Source organism: Centrocercus urophasianus, unplaced genomic scaffold (genome assembly GCF_019232065.1).
Source record: "Centrocercus urophasianus isolate 14NV4802_14NV808 unplaced genomic scaffold, USGS_Curo_1.0 seq_11, whole genome shotgun sequence".
NCBI classification, from domain to species: Eukaryota; Metazoa; Chordata; class Aves; order Galliformes; family Phasianidae; genus Centrocercus; species Centrocercus urophasianus.
This window is the reverse complement of record NW_024884253.1, coordinates 87423435-87445055: the sequence shown is the minus strand read 5'-3', so window position 1 is coordinate 87445055 and position 21621 is coordinate 87423435. Positions and strand designations below refer to the sequence as shown.

Below are 21621 nucleotides of genomic sequence, written 5' to 3'. Positions count from 1 at the left end.
TGAGGTGACGGAGCACTGGAACAGGCTGCCCAGGGAGGTGGGGGAGTCTCCTGCTCTGGAGATGTTCAAGACCTGCCTGGATGCCGACCTGTGCGACCTGCTGTAGGGAACCTGCTTTGGCAGGGGTTTGGACTTGATGATCTCTGGAGGTCCCTTCCAACCCCTACAACTCTGTGATTCTGTGATTCTGTTACCTTCAGTTCTGGAACTAGTGTGTTCCTATTGATACTGCTTTGGCAACTGGCTTCCATTTATTTTTGGGGGGGAAAATCTTGTAGAGTTGTAAGTCAAATGTGCAGTGAGGCAGACATCCTCTGGGAGGCTGCCCTTCTCCTTTGTGCTGTGGGTTAAAATAAATCTCTCTGCTCTTGTGCAGTGATGGCAATTACACTGCCAAAATCCCAGAGAGAGAAAGAACACCTATAAATTACTTATTTAAAAAAAAAAACTATTTTATTTGAGGTAAAGGTATAAAACGGTGCTACCAATACCACAATAGCTTGCTTGCTGTGTCAGCAACAGGTCTGAAAGACAAAATGTGTGCCGTAACCCACATTTCAAAGGTCACTGCTACTGCTGCAGGCTTCTAAACACACAGCTTGAGCAAGCGTCACAGCATCATGGCTGGTCTGAAGAGCTGGTCTGTTTTAATGATTATACTGTACAATTTCTGCCACAAATGTATTCCAAGTGGAATTTCAACGCATGTTGAAATAGGTAAGGCATATTCAGAATGAATTTTCCTGTGTTTTGAATTGCTTGGGAAGAAAAGTAAATTCAGATGGCTGAAAAGCAGAGGGAGGGAATAAGGTGAAAGTAATGAGCATTCCACGTTGTTTACTTTAAATAATAGTAATTAATAATAGAAGTAATATTACGTGGATTGAATGAGTTCTTCATCTTGTATCATTTGAACCTTAACTGTGATGTTTTTATAACCATACTGCTTGGATCAGTTTGGTTGCATATTATTCTGTTTTCTGAAACACGGGCGTTATGTAACTGAAATCTTTGTGTCTGTGAGTCTGACATAAGTGCTTCTCTCTTGGAGAAAGAAAAGAAACACTCATCTTTCTTTTAAGTTAATGTATTTTTGTATAGAAGTATAAAGTAGAGAATAACATAAGCCTTTTTTAGTAACTTTGTTTTCAAATAACAGTCATAGCTGCATCATATGTGAATTAACATAATGAAAAACTTTATTCTGTATCTCTTTCTGGGAGGCCTGGAAGCCCAGAGCCCTAATTACTGAATATGAGCTTCTGAAAACTTGAAACGATGGGTTTGACAGAATACAAAGCACTTACAAAATATCTGTAAGGAGAAACACGGTCTTACAGATCTGTCCCAAAGCAGTCATTTTTCTTTGACCAAGGAAGCATGCTACAGAATACCTATATTTACATAATTTAAAGACCTTGGTTGTCTGAGATGTTCTGTGTACTCTTAGCTGTCAGATCAGCATTTAGAAAAAACTTTGACCATCTTGCCTGGGCTCAGCTCTGACACTGCTAAAATGCATGCTTCCATTAATATGCAGATAGAAGTCTGTTGTGATAAGATACTGGAAGTTATTTCCAAATGCAAACACTGAGTATTCCAGGAAAAGCAATTCTGCAGAAAACAGCCCTCCTGCTTCAAATCTCAAACTGAAGTCGATCCTGGATACATTCCTGCAAGTGCTTTGAGTGGTGAAAAGTTCTTCCTGTTCAAAACGTGGATCTCATTTGGAGTGCTGAGCAGTGCAGTGCTGTGCCCTACTTGCTGTGTTTTTAGAAGCAGGCTGAGAGGGCAGCCACTGCCTCTTGTGGAGACTTGACAGAGTTACAGAGCTCTGGATCAGGGTGAGCCCATGGGAGGAGTGAGGGAAGATAGGGAGGGAGACAGAAACTGCCCACCTGAGAATCCCAGGCACTGGAATCGATGTCTGTTGAGCGGGCTGAGACATGGAAGTCTTCTGTATTTTTTATCTTTTGAATGTAAATCCTCTTTTGGTGCAAGGCTGGTCGTTAAGTGTCTCTTCACATATTTGAATGAGGATGGTTTAGAACAACAGTGGATAATAATCAAAGTGAAATATCACTCAAGGAAAGGGACAAGTTAGTTTCATTCTTCTGTTGTACTTGCTGAATGATCAGTTTGGCAGTAAGCTTTATTTCAATGAATAAATAGTGTTATTGATTTTACTGACTTGTTGTTCTTCATGCTTGTTGATAATCAATTAAACTGTCCAGTATTCACGTTTATTCCTGAGGACAGTGAAAGTAAAACATGATTCATGTGTCCTTTGCAGTTAGAGATTCGTGGTACCTATGTTCTGGCTGTGATCAGTGTCAGGAATCAATTCTGTATATGAAGTTTTCCTTTTTCCTTGCTGTTAGGCACTGTCATCTCTGTTTGTCAGCTTGAGAGCTGAAGTGAGAGAGGGATTGCTGAGACTCCATGGCCAGATGTGCCCCAGAAACAGCATTTCTGCATTGGATCCCTAGATAAGGGGACTTCTTCATGCATTTGTTAAGAAATTATACTTCATATGCCTGTGCCATTTGGTTTAGTTATGATAATGCAGTTTAATCTATTTTTGATAATGCATCTAACAACCATTGGCTGGTGTGAACCAATACTTCCATATGTTGTTTTTTAGCACATAGAGCTCTGGAATTTTTCACCAAACATGAAGGCAACGTCGATTATAGACAGGTAAGAAGCAATATTATTTCTCAATGTCGTACCTTTCCTCTGAGTCTTCTTCTGTCTTCTAACCTTTATTTCATTCTCAGTAATATGTGTGTAACTGCTGTGCCTGGGCTGGATTTCTTTTTCCTTTTTTGTTACACAATCTAGCAGACCACTTCAAATGTACAGACAGTTTTCATAAACACGTATGCATGTGCACAAACAAAACATATTTGTTTTTCATGAAGAACATTTTCAGTATCACTTATGGCAATCTAAAGATAACGTGATCTCTTATGATAGTAGGAGATCACTCAAAGGAAGCAGTGATGTTTTTCATGGATGTTTTATCTGCTTTAGACAACCAAGGTGTGACTCAGAGGACGCTAGTTAGCAGCCCAGGCTTTGAGTTTAGTCAAGGGGGCACTTTCTGAAGGTGGCTTCACCAATACCTAACTTATATCACATCTGTCCTTTCCTCAATGGCCTTTCATATTATAGTGTGTACTGACCAGCTTAATTTCACTTACAGGGTCTGGAGTGGTGGGAGGGAGGATGATGGCACTGAAATAATGGCACATCTCACTGGCAGTATTTATCTTTGATACTGACAGCAGGACTTGGTTTTTTGCTATGTAATAGCATTCTGATTTCTTTTCCAACTCCTTTTCTCAGTTGTTACTAAACCACCAAGATGCATTTCAGGCTGGGAGCATTTATCCTGATGCTTTTTATCCTCCAATCTGCAAACGTGGTAAGGAAAGATTTTTGAGTCCAATATTGTAGCAGCTGTGTTGTCATGTGAAAACTCTACAGAGTGTAATAGGGCTGAATGTAAATGTGCTGTAAGAAATCGAATATGACCAAAAGTACCTTCCTATAAAAGCATCCACACTTTTTGTTAGAATTCTGAACCTTTCTTTGTAGAACTTGGTAGCAAACTAACAGGCTTGAAAACGTTTTCAGAAAATAGATTTTGAGTACATTTAGCTGTTTGGCACGTGAAGCAATTTGATGTAAGGATGCTGTTTGACTGAAATAGGTTAGATTGCAGAGTACCCATCTAGGGAGAAATTGAGAGGATGAAAAGATCATTTTTCTAAGTCCTAGTAGCTGCAAAGGGACAGCTGATGGTAGTCCTGCTTAGCCCTGGGTGGGTGGTAACTGCCTTGAAGGTACTGAGTTGGCTGCTATGCCCCTCATCTTTTCTGCTACACACTTTGAAGCTTTAATTTACTCAGAGCTTCTCCCTCTCCTCTCCACTTGGAAGGCAATATTTCTTTGTATCACACTTACAGAGAAAGGGAGCAGGCACAAAATTTTTGGATGCATCAAACGCAGTCATGTAAGCATCTAGCATCTCTTCTGTCAGTAGAAATCATACAGAAAATATAGCTAATTTGGCTTTTGCTATATAAACAGATTGCAAAATGTAGCACCTGTGCAATATGGAATTGAGCAAAGATCTGTTTGTTTTCATGGAGAACCCCTTATTTCAAACAAATATTAATAAATACAGATATAATTCTGTTGCAATAGGGATATACCATGATGTGTCTGAAGATACTCACTGGTCACCATTTCTTAATGCAAGTATTCACTACATCAGAAGGAATTATCCTCAGCCTTGGGAAGAGGTAAGAAAAGTTCTTTAACTTTTGAACTGATTTTCTGTTGTTCTATTTGGCTGCACTTGTTGCTGCCTTCTTCAGCTTCCCTTGTTTTTGCAGCTTTATCCTTTGGGAAATGTGAAAGAATACATAAGATTTTAAAAACTAAAATCTCTGCTGATAGAGGAAAAGTTGAAATCTTGCTTTCATCTTTACCAGACAAAAAATTAACAGCTTCCACATAAAATCTGTTGTCTCTAATGTGCTCTGGTGCTTTTGGTGTATTTTGTAGGTCCAAATTTTCAAATGTGATTGGTGGTTTTGAGTGCTTGCATAACTGTCAGATCTGGCTGAGTGTTTGCCATTTGAAAACCAGACCTAGTTTAGAATTCATACTTAGACTTAATCCTGATTTGCTCTTTTTTATACCAGGGGAGAGGAAGAACAGATTGTTGGAAGTGAGAATGATTTTAAAAGTCCTGCTGTTTTCTTTTCCTTGTTGGAGTATTTGCCATTCTCTCACTGCACAACAGAACTTTACAGTTGGAGCAGCATTTGAGTGTATTCACTATCTAAAAATACACAGAAATCTGCCTGCTTTTTGACTGGCCTGTGGTGATACTAAAGTGTGAACTGTTTAACTTCAGGAACTATAAATTCATCCAAAACTTGTGACTTGATTACAGATTTTTTTAATGGCCTCTGGAACTGACAAGGATTTGATATAGAGAAATCTTTTCTGAAGAAGTGAAATGAAATTTGTGTTGCTCATAAGTTTATTCTGGATAACTTTTCTGTTTGTAGGAATAAAATGAGTAACTTGGCTTTAGTCAAATGCTTTTATAATGAATAGCATTTGCACAGGAGCATCTTTCTCTTCTCTGTGTGTATTTGCACAGTACTTCAAGTGGCAGAGGAATTTCACTCCTTGGGATAGGAAGAGTTTGTCCCTAGTCCCAAAACACGTATCTGACTGGAAGCACACAGGCTGTGTTCTGACATCAGCCATTTAACTTCATGGCCTTGAATGAAGTGCTTACAGATTGTCAAGTTACAGAAACAATTCTCCAGTATCAAGGAATGAGTGCTCACTGTTCTGTTGTGCTAAATTCTTGGATTGCAATAGATTATCCATTGCATCTTTGAGTAATGTAAAACAAAAAAGACAGGAATAAAATTATGGATGGTACTACATGTGTATTGTTATTGTGCAGGCTACAGAGAAGCTGGTGGCTTTCCTGTTTGGGATTGCCTCACATATGGTGGCAGATGTTAGCTGGCACAGCCTGGGCATCAACCAAGGATTTTTAAAAGCCATGGGAGAAGTAAGTTTGGATTATTCTATTAACGTGACTGGAACTGTTAGTATTGCTAGTTCAGCTCTGGAGTCTGGTACAGAGAGAAGATAAAAGCTGTACTCCTGAATCAGGAAAATTTTGAGAGAGACACGATGTCACAAAGTCTGTATGAACAAAGTAAGTCAGGTTTGGGACCTACAAGCTTCAGAGCTGTTTGGACAATTTGATTCTGCTCTTGTGTTTGTATTGTAGGATGAGTAAAATGATCAGCAAGGTGTTCTGTGTTTTTTTTTTCTTTTTCCAGGTTGATTTTCATGGTTCATATTCAGAAGCTCACAGTGTTGGAGATTTTGGTAATATTTCTGTTTGCTGAACATAGATCCTTCTTGTTGGGATACCTAGTACACATGAAAAGCACAATTGGTGATTCTGGCTCTTACCCTGTGTAGTGAAAGTCACAAGACTCTCCTGCAGCTTGCAAAATCCTGCTATCCCTGTCTGCATGTTTTGTGTTTCAGGAGGTGCAATAGGGCATACAGATCCTTGACTTAAAGCCAAAACACAGGCTGAAGTATGCTAAAGGTTAAATGCAGTCACTCCTTGGATTTTAAATTTGACACCATTTTTGCTATTGTCTGGAAGTACGAAATATGCAGTATTCTTTCAGGTGAACCATCTCTGTATTTTAAATGACCAAGATTTGGGTGCCATATAAAAATATACAGCATAGCCATAGTTAGATCCATTCACACTTATCCTTGTCAGATACTTACGTGTTTGTTGGGTTTTGTGTTTTGCTTGTTTGCTTTTTATTCCTCCATCTACAGGAGGAGATGTACTGAGTCAGTTTGAGCTGGACTTCAGTTACCTGACACCAAACTGGTAAGAGAATGGCTTTCAGCAGAGGTTAACCACTCCAATGATTATCTCAGTTTATTCTGTACTTTTCTTTCAAAACCTTTGCTACAGGAATATTCCTCATATGCATATTTTGTGTTCTCTGACATAAAGAACTGGGAGGACAGAAAAAAAGAGTTTTAGATGTTGCAATACAGCAATAAAGATTTATTCTTTAACTCTGATGGAAATTATAATTATAGATAACAAAAAATTGCTTCTTGGAATGTCCTACCAATTATTTAAATGTGCAGGTAATGTCTCACTTAGATCACCATTTTTATTTTAGGGCATTGGGGATGTTTATGGCTATAGATACTGAGGAATTCAGACAGGCTTTCAAAGCATAAAAAGAAGCAGCAGTTTTAAATAGGCATGCTTGTTTTCTTGCCATTTTTAAATGAAAGACCTGGTGTGGTAGGTCATTTGAGTCTTATTTACATGAAAGATAGTTCCTCTAGGTATAGAAGATGGTCAGTTATCTCCTCAACTTCATCACCTCTGACGTACCTCTGAGAAATGTTGAGATAGGAAAATATGAGCACCATCCTTTTGGCTAGGAATGGAGTTGAATTGGAACAGGTTTGCCAACAGTGGAGGTTTGGAGGTTATGTGATCACCACACCAGGGAACCAGTAGAGGAAGAGTGGAAACTAACCAGCCATGGCTATAGCTATTACAGAAACTGAATTATCTTTTACCAGGTGATGTGGAAAAACTTTTACAATACCTCAGTCTTGTTCTTAGGTATGTACCTGTCAAAGACCTAGCCTCTATCTATAAGGAATTTTATGGAAGAGAGATCATAACTGAAGGCACAATTACTGACTGCACTTACCTGCTGTTTCTTGAGCTGTAAGTTGGATAGCTTTGTGTAGATTTTCCTTTGTGAATCTTATATAGGAAAAAGATGATAATCTGGCTTGAAATGCTAGCTCAGGAAATTATGCTTTGAGGCCAGGAATACAAAAATCATAAGGTACTTTTTTTTTTTTTTTTTTTTTTTCTTAATGTCTAAAATACAAATTTGAACTGCTTAAATGGCTGTTAGTTTTGTTATTACACCATAGCTTCTGTGTCTAAGCTATTTAACAGGTTTATGCACTGAACATATTTAGGCCTGTTTATTTCAGAACAGCCAAGTCTTCAAGTATTGTTGCACTGTGACATGTTAGCAATATAATTTTAAGGTAATGAAGCTCAGTATGCATACTTAAATGGACACTTTACTTACTGTTTATGTATATCCTATCAAATCCAAGAATAATTCATAGAGATAACAACTATGACATTTTTGCTATCTCACAATGCCTGCTTGGAAGACCTTAAACCACCTAGCTGTATTCTTTATTTCAGTTAATTATTACCAGATTTATGCAGTATTTAAAAGCTCTGTAAATCCCTCCAGATTAAGAGCTACAGTACAGTTAAAATTGTTACTTTTCACATTAAAATCCTATTAACAACTAAGAAGGAAATGTAATTATTTGCATAGTATTTACCACATGCAGAAGTACAGAAACCTTGAAAAGAAACTTACAAATCATGAAATGTTTTTAAGTTAAATTTGTTGATTTCTGAAGAATTGTGATTTATTTTTTTTTCAGACATGGAGAAAGGCTTGCTGTTGCCAAGGTTAGTTTGCTCTTTTTGGTTTATTTTTTGGGGTTGAATATGTAATGCAAAGACAGTGTGATCCATTTTACTATCTGTTTTACTGAGTATGTTGCTTGTCTCTTAGCTCTTTCCAACATATGCTAGTAAATCTCCATTTCTGGTGGAAAAGTTCCATGAATATTTCCTTGGAGGAGTAGATGACATGGCATTCTGGACAAACAATATTTTTGAGCAGATGAGCCGAATGCTGGAGAATGGAGTCAGGTAACACTGTGTTTCTTGCAACATTAGATATAGTATTCAAGCTCTGGCACACATTTAATCCTTCTGAAAGCAGGTCATTTCCTAGAATAAACACCTTAAATCCTCACGTGGACCAAAGGAAGTATGCCTGTTCTTTGACCAGATGCACAGAGGAAAGCATGGACCCTGAGACTGCATTTGCAACATGGTCACATTCTTCTCTCCATGCAAAGCTGGGTCATGCCCAGCAGATACTCAACTGGGGAAACCTGGGGCGTTCTTTAAGATGTATCCAATGGTGTGCACAAGTGTTGCATAGCCAGACTGAGGTTCTTCCTGGCCTGGTGATCTGAGCAGTGCTTGTACTATGTGACTGCTCTCATCAGCTGATGGAGATGATCCTTCCTAGAGGAGGCCAAATGCTCCCTGCAGGTAATGCAAGCAGATAGGAATATAAACAGTAAGAATGGATGTTCTAGCATTGGAAGTTTGGGCTTATATTCAAAATATCATGTTTTTATTGAAGTTCTGGCCCTGTATTGCCTTGGTACAAGTGTAACTTTACTATAAATAACATTGTAAGACCATGGGAAATAATCCATACATCTAATGGATAATGTTAACAGAGATATTTTGGGAAATAATGTTTGGACATGATATGGCATAATCAGTTGAGTTCTTTGTTCCAAAATATCATTTTCATTAAAAGACTGTAAAAAATAATTCTTTTCTATTTATTCTGTTAATACTATTAATAGAATTAGCAGGACATGTTCCAATAAGTTTCATTAAATGAGTGGAGACATGCAAGATTCATATAGAACCTAAGTCATTAAGTACAATCAAGGCCATTAAAATACCCATCAAAGGAGTTTCTATGGCTTGTGATACCTTCCTGAAATTGATTAAGCAGAGCTTCTTTAGAAAGCTGATGCCTTCCAACAGGAGAATCAGTAAGGATAAATGTTGAAGCTTTAGTTTCACTTGCATTGCAAGAAAATCTTCAAAACACATTCTGAATATTTTTTTAGTGGCTGCTTTCTGCCTGAGAACCCTCTGTTTATAAACTGTACAAGGGACCACAAGGATAACTACCTGTAAGTATAACTAAAGGTTCAAAGACTTAATACTGGTGACAGAAGAGTCAGTCTTTCCCTAATGTGGACAGTGAGCTATTGAAAATTAGAGATCTTTTTTTTTTCCTTCAGAACTTTCTTAGCCTACTTGCAACAAGTATTAATGGTTTAATTTACAACTTCAGTCACATTAGGACAGTGGAATGTTCCTTACAGGTAGATAATGGTGGGAAAGAAATAAAGGACAAAAAGATGTGATAAAAAACACATCCTCAAAGACAACAGTGCGTCCTTGAAAATAGCCATGCTGAGTAAAGAGAGGACAAGAAAGCACAGAGTTTACTAAAGTCTGTCTTTAATTTACTATGGAGAATAATAATAAACTGATGCCTATGATTAGATGAAAAGAGCAGCAGCAACTGTAGCTAAATCAGTATATGGGGTTATGAAACCTTATGGGTTGAGATACTAATTACCTTTATTTTATTGCATATTTACTGTGAGTTTTTATCTTCAAGCTCTTACCTTAGCTGAGAAAAGAGCTCTTGTCCTTGGGTGCTCTCCTCAACTAACACCACACCAACATCAGTAGTTGTAAGTTGGAGCAGAATTCTGGCCAGGGCTAGGTAGTAATAAACTCATTTGTTGAGGAAGGGTAATTCCATGGAAATAGTGGAAATATCTGAAACAAGTGAAAACGACTGGCAAAATGTAACTACAGCAAAAAATTAACTTCTTTTGTGGGGAAAGAGAAAAAGTGGTGTGTGAAGTCAAGAAACAGGCATGTGGCTTTGGTAATTCTGGATTCAAAAGGCAAGATGATTATTTCTCCTTGCTTTGTTATAAAAAACGTCATTAATTCCGTTGTATTAATTGTTATTAGTGCCTTTTTATTTTAACAGAAGCAAACACTCAAAAAATGAACATCACAAAAATACAACTTCTTCACTTCCAAAGACATTTGAAAAGAATATAACCTATACAGAGAGAGGAGTTCACTTCAGTATACAGTCTTGGGCAACAGTAAGTGAGATGTGGCATGTGTCAGGTACAATTCAGCTCTGGATAAAACTGTTTAATTTCTGTCTGAGGTGCTGTTTGTGGTCTCTGGATGTAAACTGTAGCCTCTCACTTCACTTCATGGAGATTCTGGCAACCACTGTAAAATCATATATGATGTAGATACGAAGTACATCATAAATACTAAAGCTTTGGGGTTTTCCTCATTTTGTAGTGAGGTTAGAACATATTTTACAGTGTCAAAATGTCAAAAATACATCTTTAGCATTAAATTTTATGGAATCATATGATCACTTTTTGAAGTTAAAAAATTTCAACCTCAGACTTTTTGTCGCTTTCTAAAGCAGTGCTTATGACCCAAATCAGAGTTGATGTAGATCAATGTGGTGTTTTCCACTGATGATGACTTATTTTTGGAGGTCGTCTGCACTGTTTCAGCCTATGGTTCACAAATTCTTGTGTCTCACTGTTATTTTTATTTCAGAATTCCCTCCGATTCATAAATCGTGCTTTTGCAAAAACTGTCTGGAGAGTGATAGCAACTACACATCAAAAATCCTCTAAGTACATCCCTAAGCCAATATCTTCATATTTTCTTGCTTCGCCATATGCTAGACTTGGATGGTTTGTACTTTTTTTTTTTCAAGCCTCCCTCCTAATTTCTGAAAAATTTGTGTACCTACCAGAATATTGATTTTTATTCTTTGGATACTTGTTAGAATCTAGACCTTCAGATGTGGTCTTGTGGACTGATGGCCACTGCCTGTTGGAGAAGGTCCAGAGGAGGGCCACAAAGATGATCAGGAGGCTGGAGCACCTCCCTGCAAAGACAGGCTGAGGGAGCTGGGCTTGTTCAGCCTGGAGAAAAGAAGGCTGCAGGGTGACTTCATTGCAGCCTTTCAATACCTAAGGGGAGCCTGCAAACAGGAGGGGAATCAACTCTTTGATAAGGGTTGATAACAGCAGGACAAGGGGAAATGGTTTTAAGTTGAGGGAGGGGAGATTTAGGTTGGATATCAGGGGGAAATTCTTCACAGAGAGAGTGGTGAGGTGCTGGAACAGCTGCCCAGAGAGGCTGTGGATGCCCCGTCCCTGGAGGTGTTCAAGGCCAGGTTGGATGGGGCCCTGGGCAGCCTGGTCTGGTATGAAATGGGGAGGTTGGTGGCCCTGTGTGTGACAGGGGGTTGGAGATTCATGATCCTTGAGGTCCCTTCCAACCTGGCCATTCTGTGATTCTGAGATTAGAGATGAGAGATTACATAAATTTGTATAGCTACTCATTTTGGTTTATTTCTTCTGATTCAAAAATTCAAGATTTAATTCTTGAGGTTACTCCACACCAGCCAATGGTAGTTCTTTCTCTCCATGTTCCCCCTTTAAACCTCTACTATGTTATTGAGGCCTGTGATTCATTTGTTTATCTACTGTTATGACCATTGATTTAATTAGAGATTTGGTTAAAATGAACCTGTTCTTATTTAGTCCAGGTAAACAAAAATAAATTATGTCATATGAAAAATGCCATGTAGGTCCTTACTGAAAAGATGAGGAAAGATACCTGAAATTAAAAGTATTTATTTTCTGATAATGTAGAGGTAGTCTGGCAGCTAATGCTGTGGTTTTGTTACCTCCCTTATACAGGGCAATGATTTCAGCTGACATAAACCAGGATGGATATGAAGATCTGGTAGCTGGAGCACCAGGCTACAGCACACTGGGCCACATTCAGATAGGAAGGGTATATATAGTCTATGGCAATCGTTCAGGTTTGCCACAAGAAGACATGGATCTGGATGAAAAAGCAGACCAAGTACTAGAGGGTCATCAGGTGAGGAGTCATGTCAGATACTTGATGCTGAGGGGCAGGATCAGATGGTCTTTTTGAGCAATAAAGTTGATCCTCTATAGAAAATGTAATTATTCACACAGAAGAGAATAGCTTGTCGTTTGTAAGCATGACATCAGTGGTGCATTAGACTCAAAAAATGAAATAGCATAGCACTGCCTCATTATATTCATTATATTAGCTTATATGTTAACAACAGCATATCCTCAAGGAGAACAGGCCGCTCCCAATTAGTGTATTATTAACATGGTTGTTATTTGAGAGAACAGTGATGATAAGAAAATCTTAATAATTGTCGGGGTGGATTTTTATAACAGCTGTTTCCAGTTCTTCCCTGTGCTGTGATTGCAAACGTACATTGTGTTTTGGCATTTTGTCTTTAAAACATTTGTTACTTTCATCAGAGCAGTCCCTCTTCTTTTAGCCTTCAGGCAGATTTGGTTCTGCATTGGCAGTCCTGGACTTCAATGAGGATGGAGTGCCAGATCTGGCAATTGGAGCACCTTCTGTGGGATCTCAGTTTCTCAGTTACAAAGTAAGTCATACACAGGTTTTGTGTTTGCTTGTTTTTTGTGCATATGTGTTTGGTTTTTTTCCCTCAGATCATTTTTATTGATGCTTATGTTTTTTAGACTAATGAAATGAGACAAAGAATATCTGTTATTGTTCAAGGGCGCTTTTTAATACAAACAGGAAGGTTTATAACATTTATGGATACTTTGACTAGATCAATGAAAGTTATCCAGATGTCCTTTTTTTTTTTTTTGGCTGACTTTCTGTGCAAATCAGATTTCAGTCTTGCAGCATTGATGTGCTGGAAATATTAGAAGCCATTCATAAAATCTGAGTGTACTGTTCTATTAGGAACAAAAAGTCTGGAAGGAACCTGATATCAGTAAGCCTTGTCCTCTGCTGTCACAGGCCAACAGACAATATCTAAAATGCAGCATGAACACAGGTGCTAAAGTAATCAAAAAACTACAGTGGCTTAATAATTTGAAGCTTACCAAATTATCTCCTGTTAATGGTCACTGAATGTTTTCTTTCCACCTGAACTGAGAGGCATAACTTGTTAGGCTAATGCACTTCCACTAAGTTTAAAGCTCTTCAGAATTTTCAATACTAAATTAGCTGCCTAAGTACTAATTTAAATGCTTCTACGTAGACTAAAACTTTGGAAAATTGCAAGCATCTGTTGTGTCTGGCACTGCATCCCATTGCATTAAGGAATTTTAAACAAAATGAGAGTCAAAAGAACTTGCATGTAGTTAATGTAATATACATTATACCATCCTCACTCCTAAACTGCAGTATGATGAGAACACACTTGGTTATAGCAATGCCCATTCCAGTTTGGGTATTTTAAGGCTTGGAGTGAAAAGACAAATTCATGAAAAAGCTTTGACAGGAAAAATACAGTTGTATTAGTAGCCCTTACAAAATTGTTTCACTCTGATCTTTGTCTTGGATTTCATACTTGGGGCTGACTTGCAAATCTTTTCATGTTGTGTTTGCTTTTCCTGTTATTCAGGGTGCTGTATATGTCTATTTTGGAACTAAGGGAAGAGGCTTGGCATCTCAACCAAACATGACCATAACTTGTCAGGTATATTGATCAGGCTAAGACAGTGCTACACAAGAAGGAGGTGAGGTAAAAGGGAAAAGGGCCTGTGGGATTAAAGAAAAGATGTTGAAACCAAACTTCTAATTGCAAGGGGATATAGATGTGTAACTGGGGATGGTGTGAGCAGATGTTTGTCTAGGTTGGCTATGCATGGGAAATACATTTGTAATCCACTTCAGGGGAGGGAGCAGGATGAACAGAAAGGAAGAACAGCCCTCCAAAAAAAGAAAACAAAATTGAAGTCATGGAGTTGGAGGGTAATTTGATCAGAAGTGGGCAAAGTTATCTCTTTAGAAGTAAATTCCTTTATTTTGTTAACGAATCGGTGGTTTAAGTTCCATTTCAGGCTTAAACTAACTGTTTATTGCAGTATTCCTACTGTAATCTTGGTTGGTCCCTCCTGGCAGCTGACATTGATGGAGATCAAAATGCTGATCTGGTTGTTGGCTCTCCATATGCACCTGGTAGTGGTCAACAGAGAGGATTTGTAGCTGCATTTTACTCTTATTTCAACAGAAGTAACCAAGGTAGTATTTATTGGGTAAAATTAATCCTGCTGTTTTTTATATGACTGCTCACTTGTTCCTACTTAATTATAAGATAATTCAGATTATCAGCCACTCCTCTCAGTTTTGAGTCATCCATAATCTTGCTAAGGGTACACTTCGCCCCATCATCCAGATTGTTAATGGAGATTATAAACAGGACAGAAATACTGCTAATTACTGGCCTCCAGCTGGGCTTTGCACCACTGATCAATATCCTCTAGCTCAATTATTCAGCCAGTTTTTTTTCTGCCTCACTGCCTGCTCATCCAGCCCATACTTCACCAGCTGCTGTATGAGGATCTTACAGGGAAAGGTGTCAAATGCTTTAGTGAAGTCCAGGAAGACAATATTTCCTGCTCTCCCCTGACATGTAAGGATGGTGTTTTGTTTATAGAAGCTTATCAGATTGGTCAGGCATGATTCTTAGTGATCATGCCTTACTATTCCTAGTGACTTTCTTGTTCTTTGTGTGCTTGGAAAGGCTTTCTAGGATTAGCTGCTCCATCACCTCCCTAGGGTCTAGGAATGCTGACCAGGGACATCCTTGAAGATAGGAGTGACATGTGCCTTTGTTCAGTCTTTGGGCACTTCTAGTCACCATGATCATTCAAAGATTATTGTGACCTAGTAATTCAGATAGTAATTTGATTTTTATAATTTGAATTATATTCAAAGAATAATTCAAAGATTCAGACCTTCACAATTACTAATTGGTTGAGTAAACTAAAGTCTACTTGCCTGAAGTTCAGGCTCTGCTACCATTCTACTTGTTTTTTTTTAATCCATTCAGGCTCTTGACCTCCCCTATTTCATGGCCAGAGGGCCAAGACTGCCACTGATTATAAGATCAGGTCTATAGTGTTAGTGCACAGCAGGTCAAGCTGTGCAACACCCCTGCTTAGCTCATCCAGTTCCTACAAGAAGTCACACCAGACACCTTCTAGAAATCATACCCTGTGAATCCTGCTAGGTCTCACTTTCAGCAGATGTAAGGAAAGACCAAGTCTTTTGTAAGAACTGAATTAAAAATGCTAAAGTTCCTCTTGTAGTAAGCATGCACTTTTTTCCTGTACTACTCTCAGTACCTATTTCCTATGGACTGTCAATGTGTCATGTATGCTGTCTGATAATACAAGAATTGATTCTGATCAATGAAAACGTAAAGTTTATAAACATACACTGTAGGAAGATGAAATCCTCCTGCTAGGAATGCAATCCTGGATTTTAATATCTTTGACAGTCAGGCCTGCTGAAGTCATTAGTTTGCACACAGGCAGCAACTCTGTGAGACAAAAATAAATGGGTGATTTTGTAGGAGCTGTGGATTCAACTGCAGACTGACAGGTCTTCCTTGAAAATTTGCAAGTGTATCTTGAAAGATGATTTTCTGTCATTACCTGTGCTCCTTGGTGTGGACAAAGGAGAGTGCTACAAGTGAAATATCTAGTGAGTACAGGTGATGGGGGCTGCTGTGAATGGGGAAGGAAAGGCCACATACCTGACTAAGTAAAATTAGTTTAAGATGAGGTGGGATATGCAGGTATTCAAAGCTGCATCAGAACCACATAATTGAGTTTTCCAATATCTTCTACTGTTTTTTTTTAGCTTATTCTACTTTATCTAAAATTGAAAACCACAACTGAAACGCATTTAACATTTAAAACATCAGTGACTTTTTTTTTAACCAAAACACTGATTGAATGATTTGATGTCTTAAAGCCAGAATTATTTAATGCTCCTCCACCAACGTGGAAGAATTACAAGTTCCAATGAATAGTTTTGGCTTTTTCCCATCCCTAGGGACTCATCAGTTCAGGGCAGACTTGACTGATAACTGTCATGTAGGCTATTGTGATTCTTTACAAGCAGGCTGCATTGACCAAAGGCTTTGATGAAAGACTACAGTTGCAGATTTAGCATTGCTCTGCAATAAGTTCACGATAGCTGGTGTCATATCATTGATGGTAGTAATACTAATAGAAACTTCTCACCATAGCATGAGTTTATCAGTAGATGATTGCTAATAGAGTTTTGTGTGCCAGGTTACAAAATCTAATCTGCATTTTTCCGGTCTGTCAGGACTCCTGTCTATAGAGGATGCCAACTGGATGGTGAATGGGGAAGAAAACTATGCTTGGTTTGGATTTTCACTTCATAGCTGTCAACTGGAGAATGCAACATTACTGCTGATTGGTAGCCCTACATGGAAGAATTGTTTTGAGTGTGTGATGAACCACTGCTTTGTTTCTCCTCTATTCTGTTAAGATTTGTGATAGATGAGACTTCCTGCTTTTCAGGAAGCTTCCTCTTTGTCTTCTTTAGAGTATTTTTGTTTGTATTTTATACCTTTGCCCTTCTTCATGTATTTACAGAGCAAGGACTTTGTTTTTTAGAGACACTTGAAAATCTGTGGGGCTTTATTGTGGTTCAGCCTGGCAGGTGGCTCAGCAGCAGAGTTGTTCATTCATTCTCCCCCTTCCCAGTGTGATGGGGGACAGACCAAAAAAACCCAGCAAAGTATAACTCATGGCTTGAGATAAAACTAATTACTAAGATAAAGAAAAGAAAAATAGTTATGACTATGTAAGACTTTATATATCTAACTGTATATAGCTAGCATTGCACACATAATTTCTCACCACCCCCTAACCAATGCCCAGCTATTCCTCTCAGCAGTAGAAGAGAGCCAGATGCACTCCCACCCCTACAAAACTCCTTCTGCTTGATGTCATATGGTATGGAATACTCCCTTGTCCAGTTTAAGACAGCTGCACTCATTCTGTTCCCTCCCAGGTCCTTGGGGCCTTCATTGCAAATAGGCCTTGGCTCTGTATAGCACTGTTTGGCAGTAACCGTAAACATAGATGTGTTATCAACATTGTTTTTTCTCCTCAAACCAAAACATAGCATCCTACCAGACACTCTGAAGAAAACAACTCTATCCCAGCTGAAACCAAAACTGATTTTTTTGATGGGAGGGAAGGGAGCAAAAAAATGCCAACAAGTAGATGTGTCTGCAGATAGCACTTATTTTGAGATAATGTTCTCAAAAGCAGATTAAACACAAACATATTTTGAGTGTTAAAGAAGTGGAGGATAAGTGTGTGCCGAAATGATCTTAAAACTTGTTAGAACATGAGAATGACTACAATAAGTTTCTAAATGGGAATTTCTAAAATAGATTTGCTGCCATCGTCATTCCAAACTAAAAGTGGAAAATATTTTAAGATGAACAGACAGCTGAATCTGAGCACTTTAACTTCTAATTCAAGGTGCAATCCCTTCTCATCGGACGTCAGACAAAGTGTTGGGAAAGTGTATGGATATAACCCACCAAGCACAAAGCCCTGGTTTACAATAACTGGAAACAAGGTAGGGCTCTCTCCGTGGGATGCTGCTTTACAAACAACTGGAAATAGAGTGACATTCTGTGGAAATAAGTGTTTTTAAAATCTAACAGGCAATGGGCAGAATGGGTTTGTCACTGGCCAGTGGTGTGATGTCTGTGGCTGGGATCACCAGGACAGTGTTGGTGGTGGGGGCACCTACTACAGGTATGTCATTCTCAAAACTGCAAAGCGTTTCTGCTTTGGGATGTCTGTTTCTGTGTGAGTGAAGGGCAAAAACAAGAAGGGAAATTTTAATTGCCAATATAGTGTAAAAATATTTTTAAAATTTAGAAATAATCACTGTCATCACTTACAGGTGACTTGCATTTTTTTCTTCTGTTGCATTATTTATGGAGCAGTAATTTGCAAGTAGACTGCACATTTCTTGGAATTAAAACAACATAGTATTTTGTGCTTACTCTGGAATTGGATAGTAAGGAAATGCATTAATCAAAATGTGGAACTCTGATATCTGTCGTTAGAATGTGCTTTTGCTAAGAGATTGTTTCTATGCTAACCAGAGTTACTGCCATATATTATCTGGTGGGTGGTTCATACATGTTTTTAATTTGGTTCATTTTGTGTAATGCCATTATTATTGCTGTCAAGGTGTTTGAAGTACTAAACATGAATTTTTATGTCTGATGATCAACTTACTTTGTTGTTGCTTTCTAGACAGTCTATCTAGGATTTCATTTTTGTCCCCGGTGTTGCACCAAGCTGGAATAGCTCTGATATATGATCTGGCAGACAGCACCAAGCCTTCTTCGCTCAGTACATTCAGTGGGGACAGAAGGTTTTCTCGCTTTGGAGGAGATACATACTTAAGTGACCTGGATAATGATGGACTAGGTAAAGCCAGATGAATCTAAATTGCAGAGTTGAAATGTTTCATGCTTTGCAGCAAGATTGGTCATACACATTCTCATACAAGTGCTGAATGCAGCCTTCTTACTCAGTCTTCTTAGTTACTTGTACAACACTTGTACAAATATTCCATCATGCCTCCTGAGGAGACATCTCTAAAATCCCAAATAATTCAAACAGAAATTGAAACATTTTAACCATTTTAATCACTACATACCTCTAAATACCACCATTCCATTTAAAATGTTTTGATTTCAAACTATCATGTTGTGACATAGCATTATTTCACTTTTGATAAGCTCTGTCATTCTTCTAATTTTTGCAGATGAAATGATTGTAACATCCCCCCTGAGAACTAATGATATCACCACAGTACTGCTTGGTGGGACAGCTGGCCGTGTTTACATCTATAATGGAAATCAGTCATCTTCAGGGAATGTGACAGACCACTGCAAATCATGGATATCTCCCTGTCCTGAGGACTGGGTAAGAAAAAATAACAGTGAAATCGTGATGCAAGATCATAATGATAGCTAATTAATTACATCCTATGCAAATACTGGGCTTGGTTTCAGAAAAAAAAAAAAAAAAATGAAAATTACTTCTGTTTTGGAATCTGTGTAATTTGGCTTCTGTTTGTTCTCAAGCACTCTGGAGCACTGAGTCCAGTTCTGGGCTCCTCAGTTCAAGAAAGACAGGGAACTTCCAGAGAGCCCAGAGGCCACAAAGATGATTAGAAGCCTGAAGCATCTCCTTTGTGAGGAACGGCTGAGAGACCTGGCACTGTCGAGTCTAGAGAATACTGAGAGGGGATCTTATCACTGCTTATAGATCTACTGGACTGGAGTCAGGTGGAAGGGGCCAGGCTTGTTTCAACAGTGCCCAGTGACAGAACAAAAAGCAATTGGCACAGACAGGAACACAGGAAGTTCCATATGAACATGAAAAATAACTTTGCTGTGAGGGTGACAGAGCTCTGAAACAAGTTGCCCAGACAGGCTGTGGAGTCTCTCTGGAGATCTCTGGAGATACTCAAAATTTGCCTGGATGCTTTCCTGCTCAACCTACATTAGGGAACTTGCTTTAGCAGGGGGTTTGGAGTAGATGATCCCCAGAGGTACCTTCCAACCCCTGCGATTGTGTGATTCTGTTTCTTTGCTGTCTGGGAGCCAGGGCTATTGCACTGGCCTTCTCCTCTCCTACTGTGGTCCTCTCCACTAGCTTTTTCTTTTTTTTTTCCCCTTCAGGCACAATATGTCCTCATTTCTCCTGAGGTGAGTAAATGGAAAACAAACTGCTATGAGGAATGGAAAAGTCCCACTTTAAAAACAGCATTGTAACAAGTAGCATTATTTTACAGGAACAGTCAAGATTTGGAAGTTCTGTCATCACTGTGAAATCTGAAAAAAAGGTGAGCAAAGTAATTGCTTCTGGTGGCTTTGTTACATCTGTCCACATCACTTATGTGTATGGGTCAACATCTCGGGTCTTGCTCATTGCTCTTCAAACGTGCAATGAAGAAACACCTGGAAATGCGAATGCATCAGTTAGGTTAGAACTTATAATCCAACAACAGGCACAGACATTGCTGCTGGTTTCTGCATGAGTGCAGATGAGGTAGTTTTCCAATCATTTGTGCTCTTTTCCTGTGGCATCAGTCCAGGCTAAACTTCAGCTATATTTCTATTGATCTTGCTGGTGAGAGTTTATGTTGACACGAGATTTGACCAGTTCTAGCATTTTCCAAATGAAATGAAGTCTATTCATCAAATTTGTTAAATGCTGTTCAGATCAGGTGGGTGGCTTTCCCATTTCTTCTCATAACACGTCCATATGATACTAAAACAAAATCTAGTTTCCATTGGGGAAGCTTAAGGCTATCTTTCATCTGTAGTTGCACTTTGCTGACCCTTTTTCCAATCCATCTCCACAGAAAGAAGTCGTAGTGGCAGCAGAGAGAAGTTCAGCGAAAGCTCGACTTGGAGGAAGGCTTTTTCTCTACTCATTCTGAATAGTCCTGGTGGTCTTTAAGACCAGGGCAAAACTGGTCTTTCAAGGAAGAATCTCTGTAATATCTGTGATACTTTCCTCAACCCCTAACGAATCAACAAAAACATGACAGCAAACCTCAGTAGATACGTGGTACAGATAGCTAGGTAGCACCCCACATAGTATCCAGGGAGTGAGGCATGCTCACTGATCTTAAACCATGGCAAATTTTCACAAGTGAATTACCAAAACAACTTTTTGTTGTGAGGTTAACCAAAAGGATTTATTAATCACTGTTTAGCAGCAAACACTCTACTGCTTACTACACAACTAATAATTAAGCAAACATCAAAATCTAACACATTTTCCTTCCCTGAAATTACTGCTAGTTGATGCCTTAATATCTTTGTCTCCCCTGTAGCCCCTTTAGCTACAGGGCCTATTGTACTTTTGTATTCAAATCTTGTTATTTTTACTTTTCATTGGTGATGTTTAGCAGAAGTTCTTTGAGCATCTATACTTGAGATTATTGACATCTGAGGTCCTGTACCAAATAAAAAATTTACTATTTGTCTTTAGGGGCTGACTGGGACGTAAATGTGAGAGTCATCTGTATTATCCCACTGTTAAGTTTCATTTCTTCAGACAGGCAGCCCAAATACTATTCAGGGCTTACTTGTTTGGTTTTTTTTGGCTGCAGTGTTTGCAGTTCCTCCTTAAGAGGTCTAGAATGATCATTCCCATGGGTTTGGAGAGCAGGTGGTTGTTTGGTTTGCTTCACATTTCCTGTTACTCTTTGTTTTTGAAAGTCTGGGTGTAGACCTGAGTATAGCTCCATTTGGTCAGTCCTATATCACTACCCAAGGTGTGCTTCACACAAAGGCTTTTCTCCAAAGCTTATGCCTCTCCTAGGAACTTATA

General features: G+C 38.7%; 1 protein-coding gene across 2 annotated transcripts; it reads left to right on the top strand.

Moving 5' to 3' along the window:
* Positions 1 to 589: 589 nt before the first annotated feature.
* On the top strand, positions 590 to 21278 carry GPLD1 (glycosylphosphatidylinositol specific phospholipase D1). Of its 2 annotated transcripts, XM_042834263.1 has the most exons (25): positions 590 to 717; positions 2645 to 2700; positions 3352 to 3430; positions 4216 to 4313; positions 5501 to 5611; positions 5889 to 5937; positions 6412 to 6466; positions 7229 to 7336; positions 8089 to 8116; positions 8223 to 8362; positions 9373 to 9438; positions 10320 to 10440; positions 10922 to 11061; positions 12079 to 12265; positions 12708 to 12818; positions 13815 to 13889; positions 14278 to 14434; positions 16535 to 16676; positions 17728 to 17827; positions 17916 to 18009; positions 18520 to 18696; positions 19037 to 19197; positions 19959 to 19985; positions 20072 to 20122; positions 20645 to 21278. In XM_042834263.1, the coding sequence occupies exons 1-25, from the start codon at positions 621 to 623 to the stop codon at positions 20720 to 20722; spliced, it is 2508 nt and encodes an 835-aa protein (XP_042690197.1). In that variant the 5' UTR covers positions 590 to 620; the 3' UTR covers positions 20723 to 21278. The 2 variants fall into 2 exon arrangements, with proteins under 2 accessions (XP_042690197.1, XP_042690205.1); XM_042834271.1 differs by lacking the exon at positions 5501 to 5611.
* The last annotated feature ends 343 nt before the right edge of the window (positions 21279 to 21621 follow it).

Bases quoted from the DNA above. Each gene is read 5' to 3' on its own strand.
- GPLD1 (XM_042834263.1), top strand. From the start codon at position 621: ATGGCTGGTCTGAAGAGCTGGTCTGTTTTAATGATTATACTGTACAAT. The intron at 4,314-5,500 runs GTAAGAAAAGTT...GTTATTGTGCAG, and splicing joins ATCCTCAGCCTTGGGAAGAG to GCTACAGAGAAGCTGGTGGC. The intron at 5,612-5,888 runs GTAAGTTTGGAT...TTCTTTTTCCAG, and splicing joins TTTTAAAAGCCATGGGAGAA to GTTGATTTTCATGGTTCATA.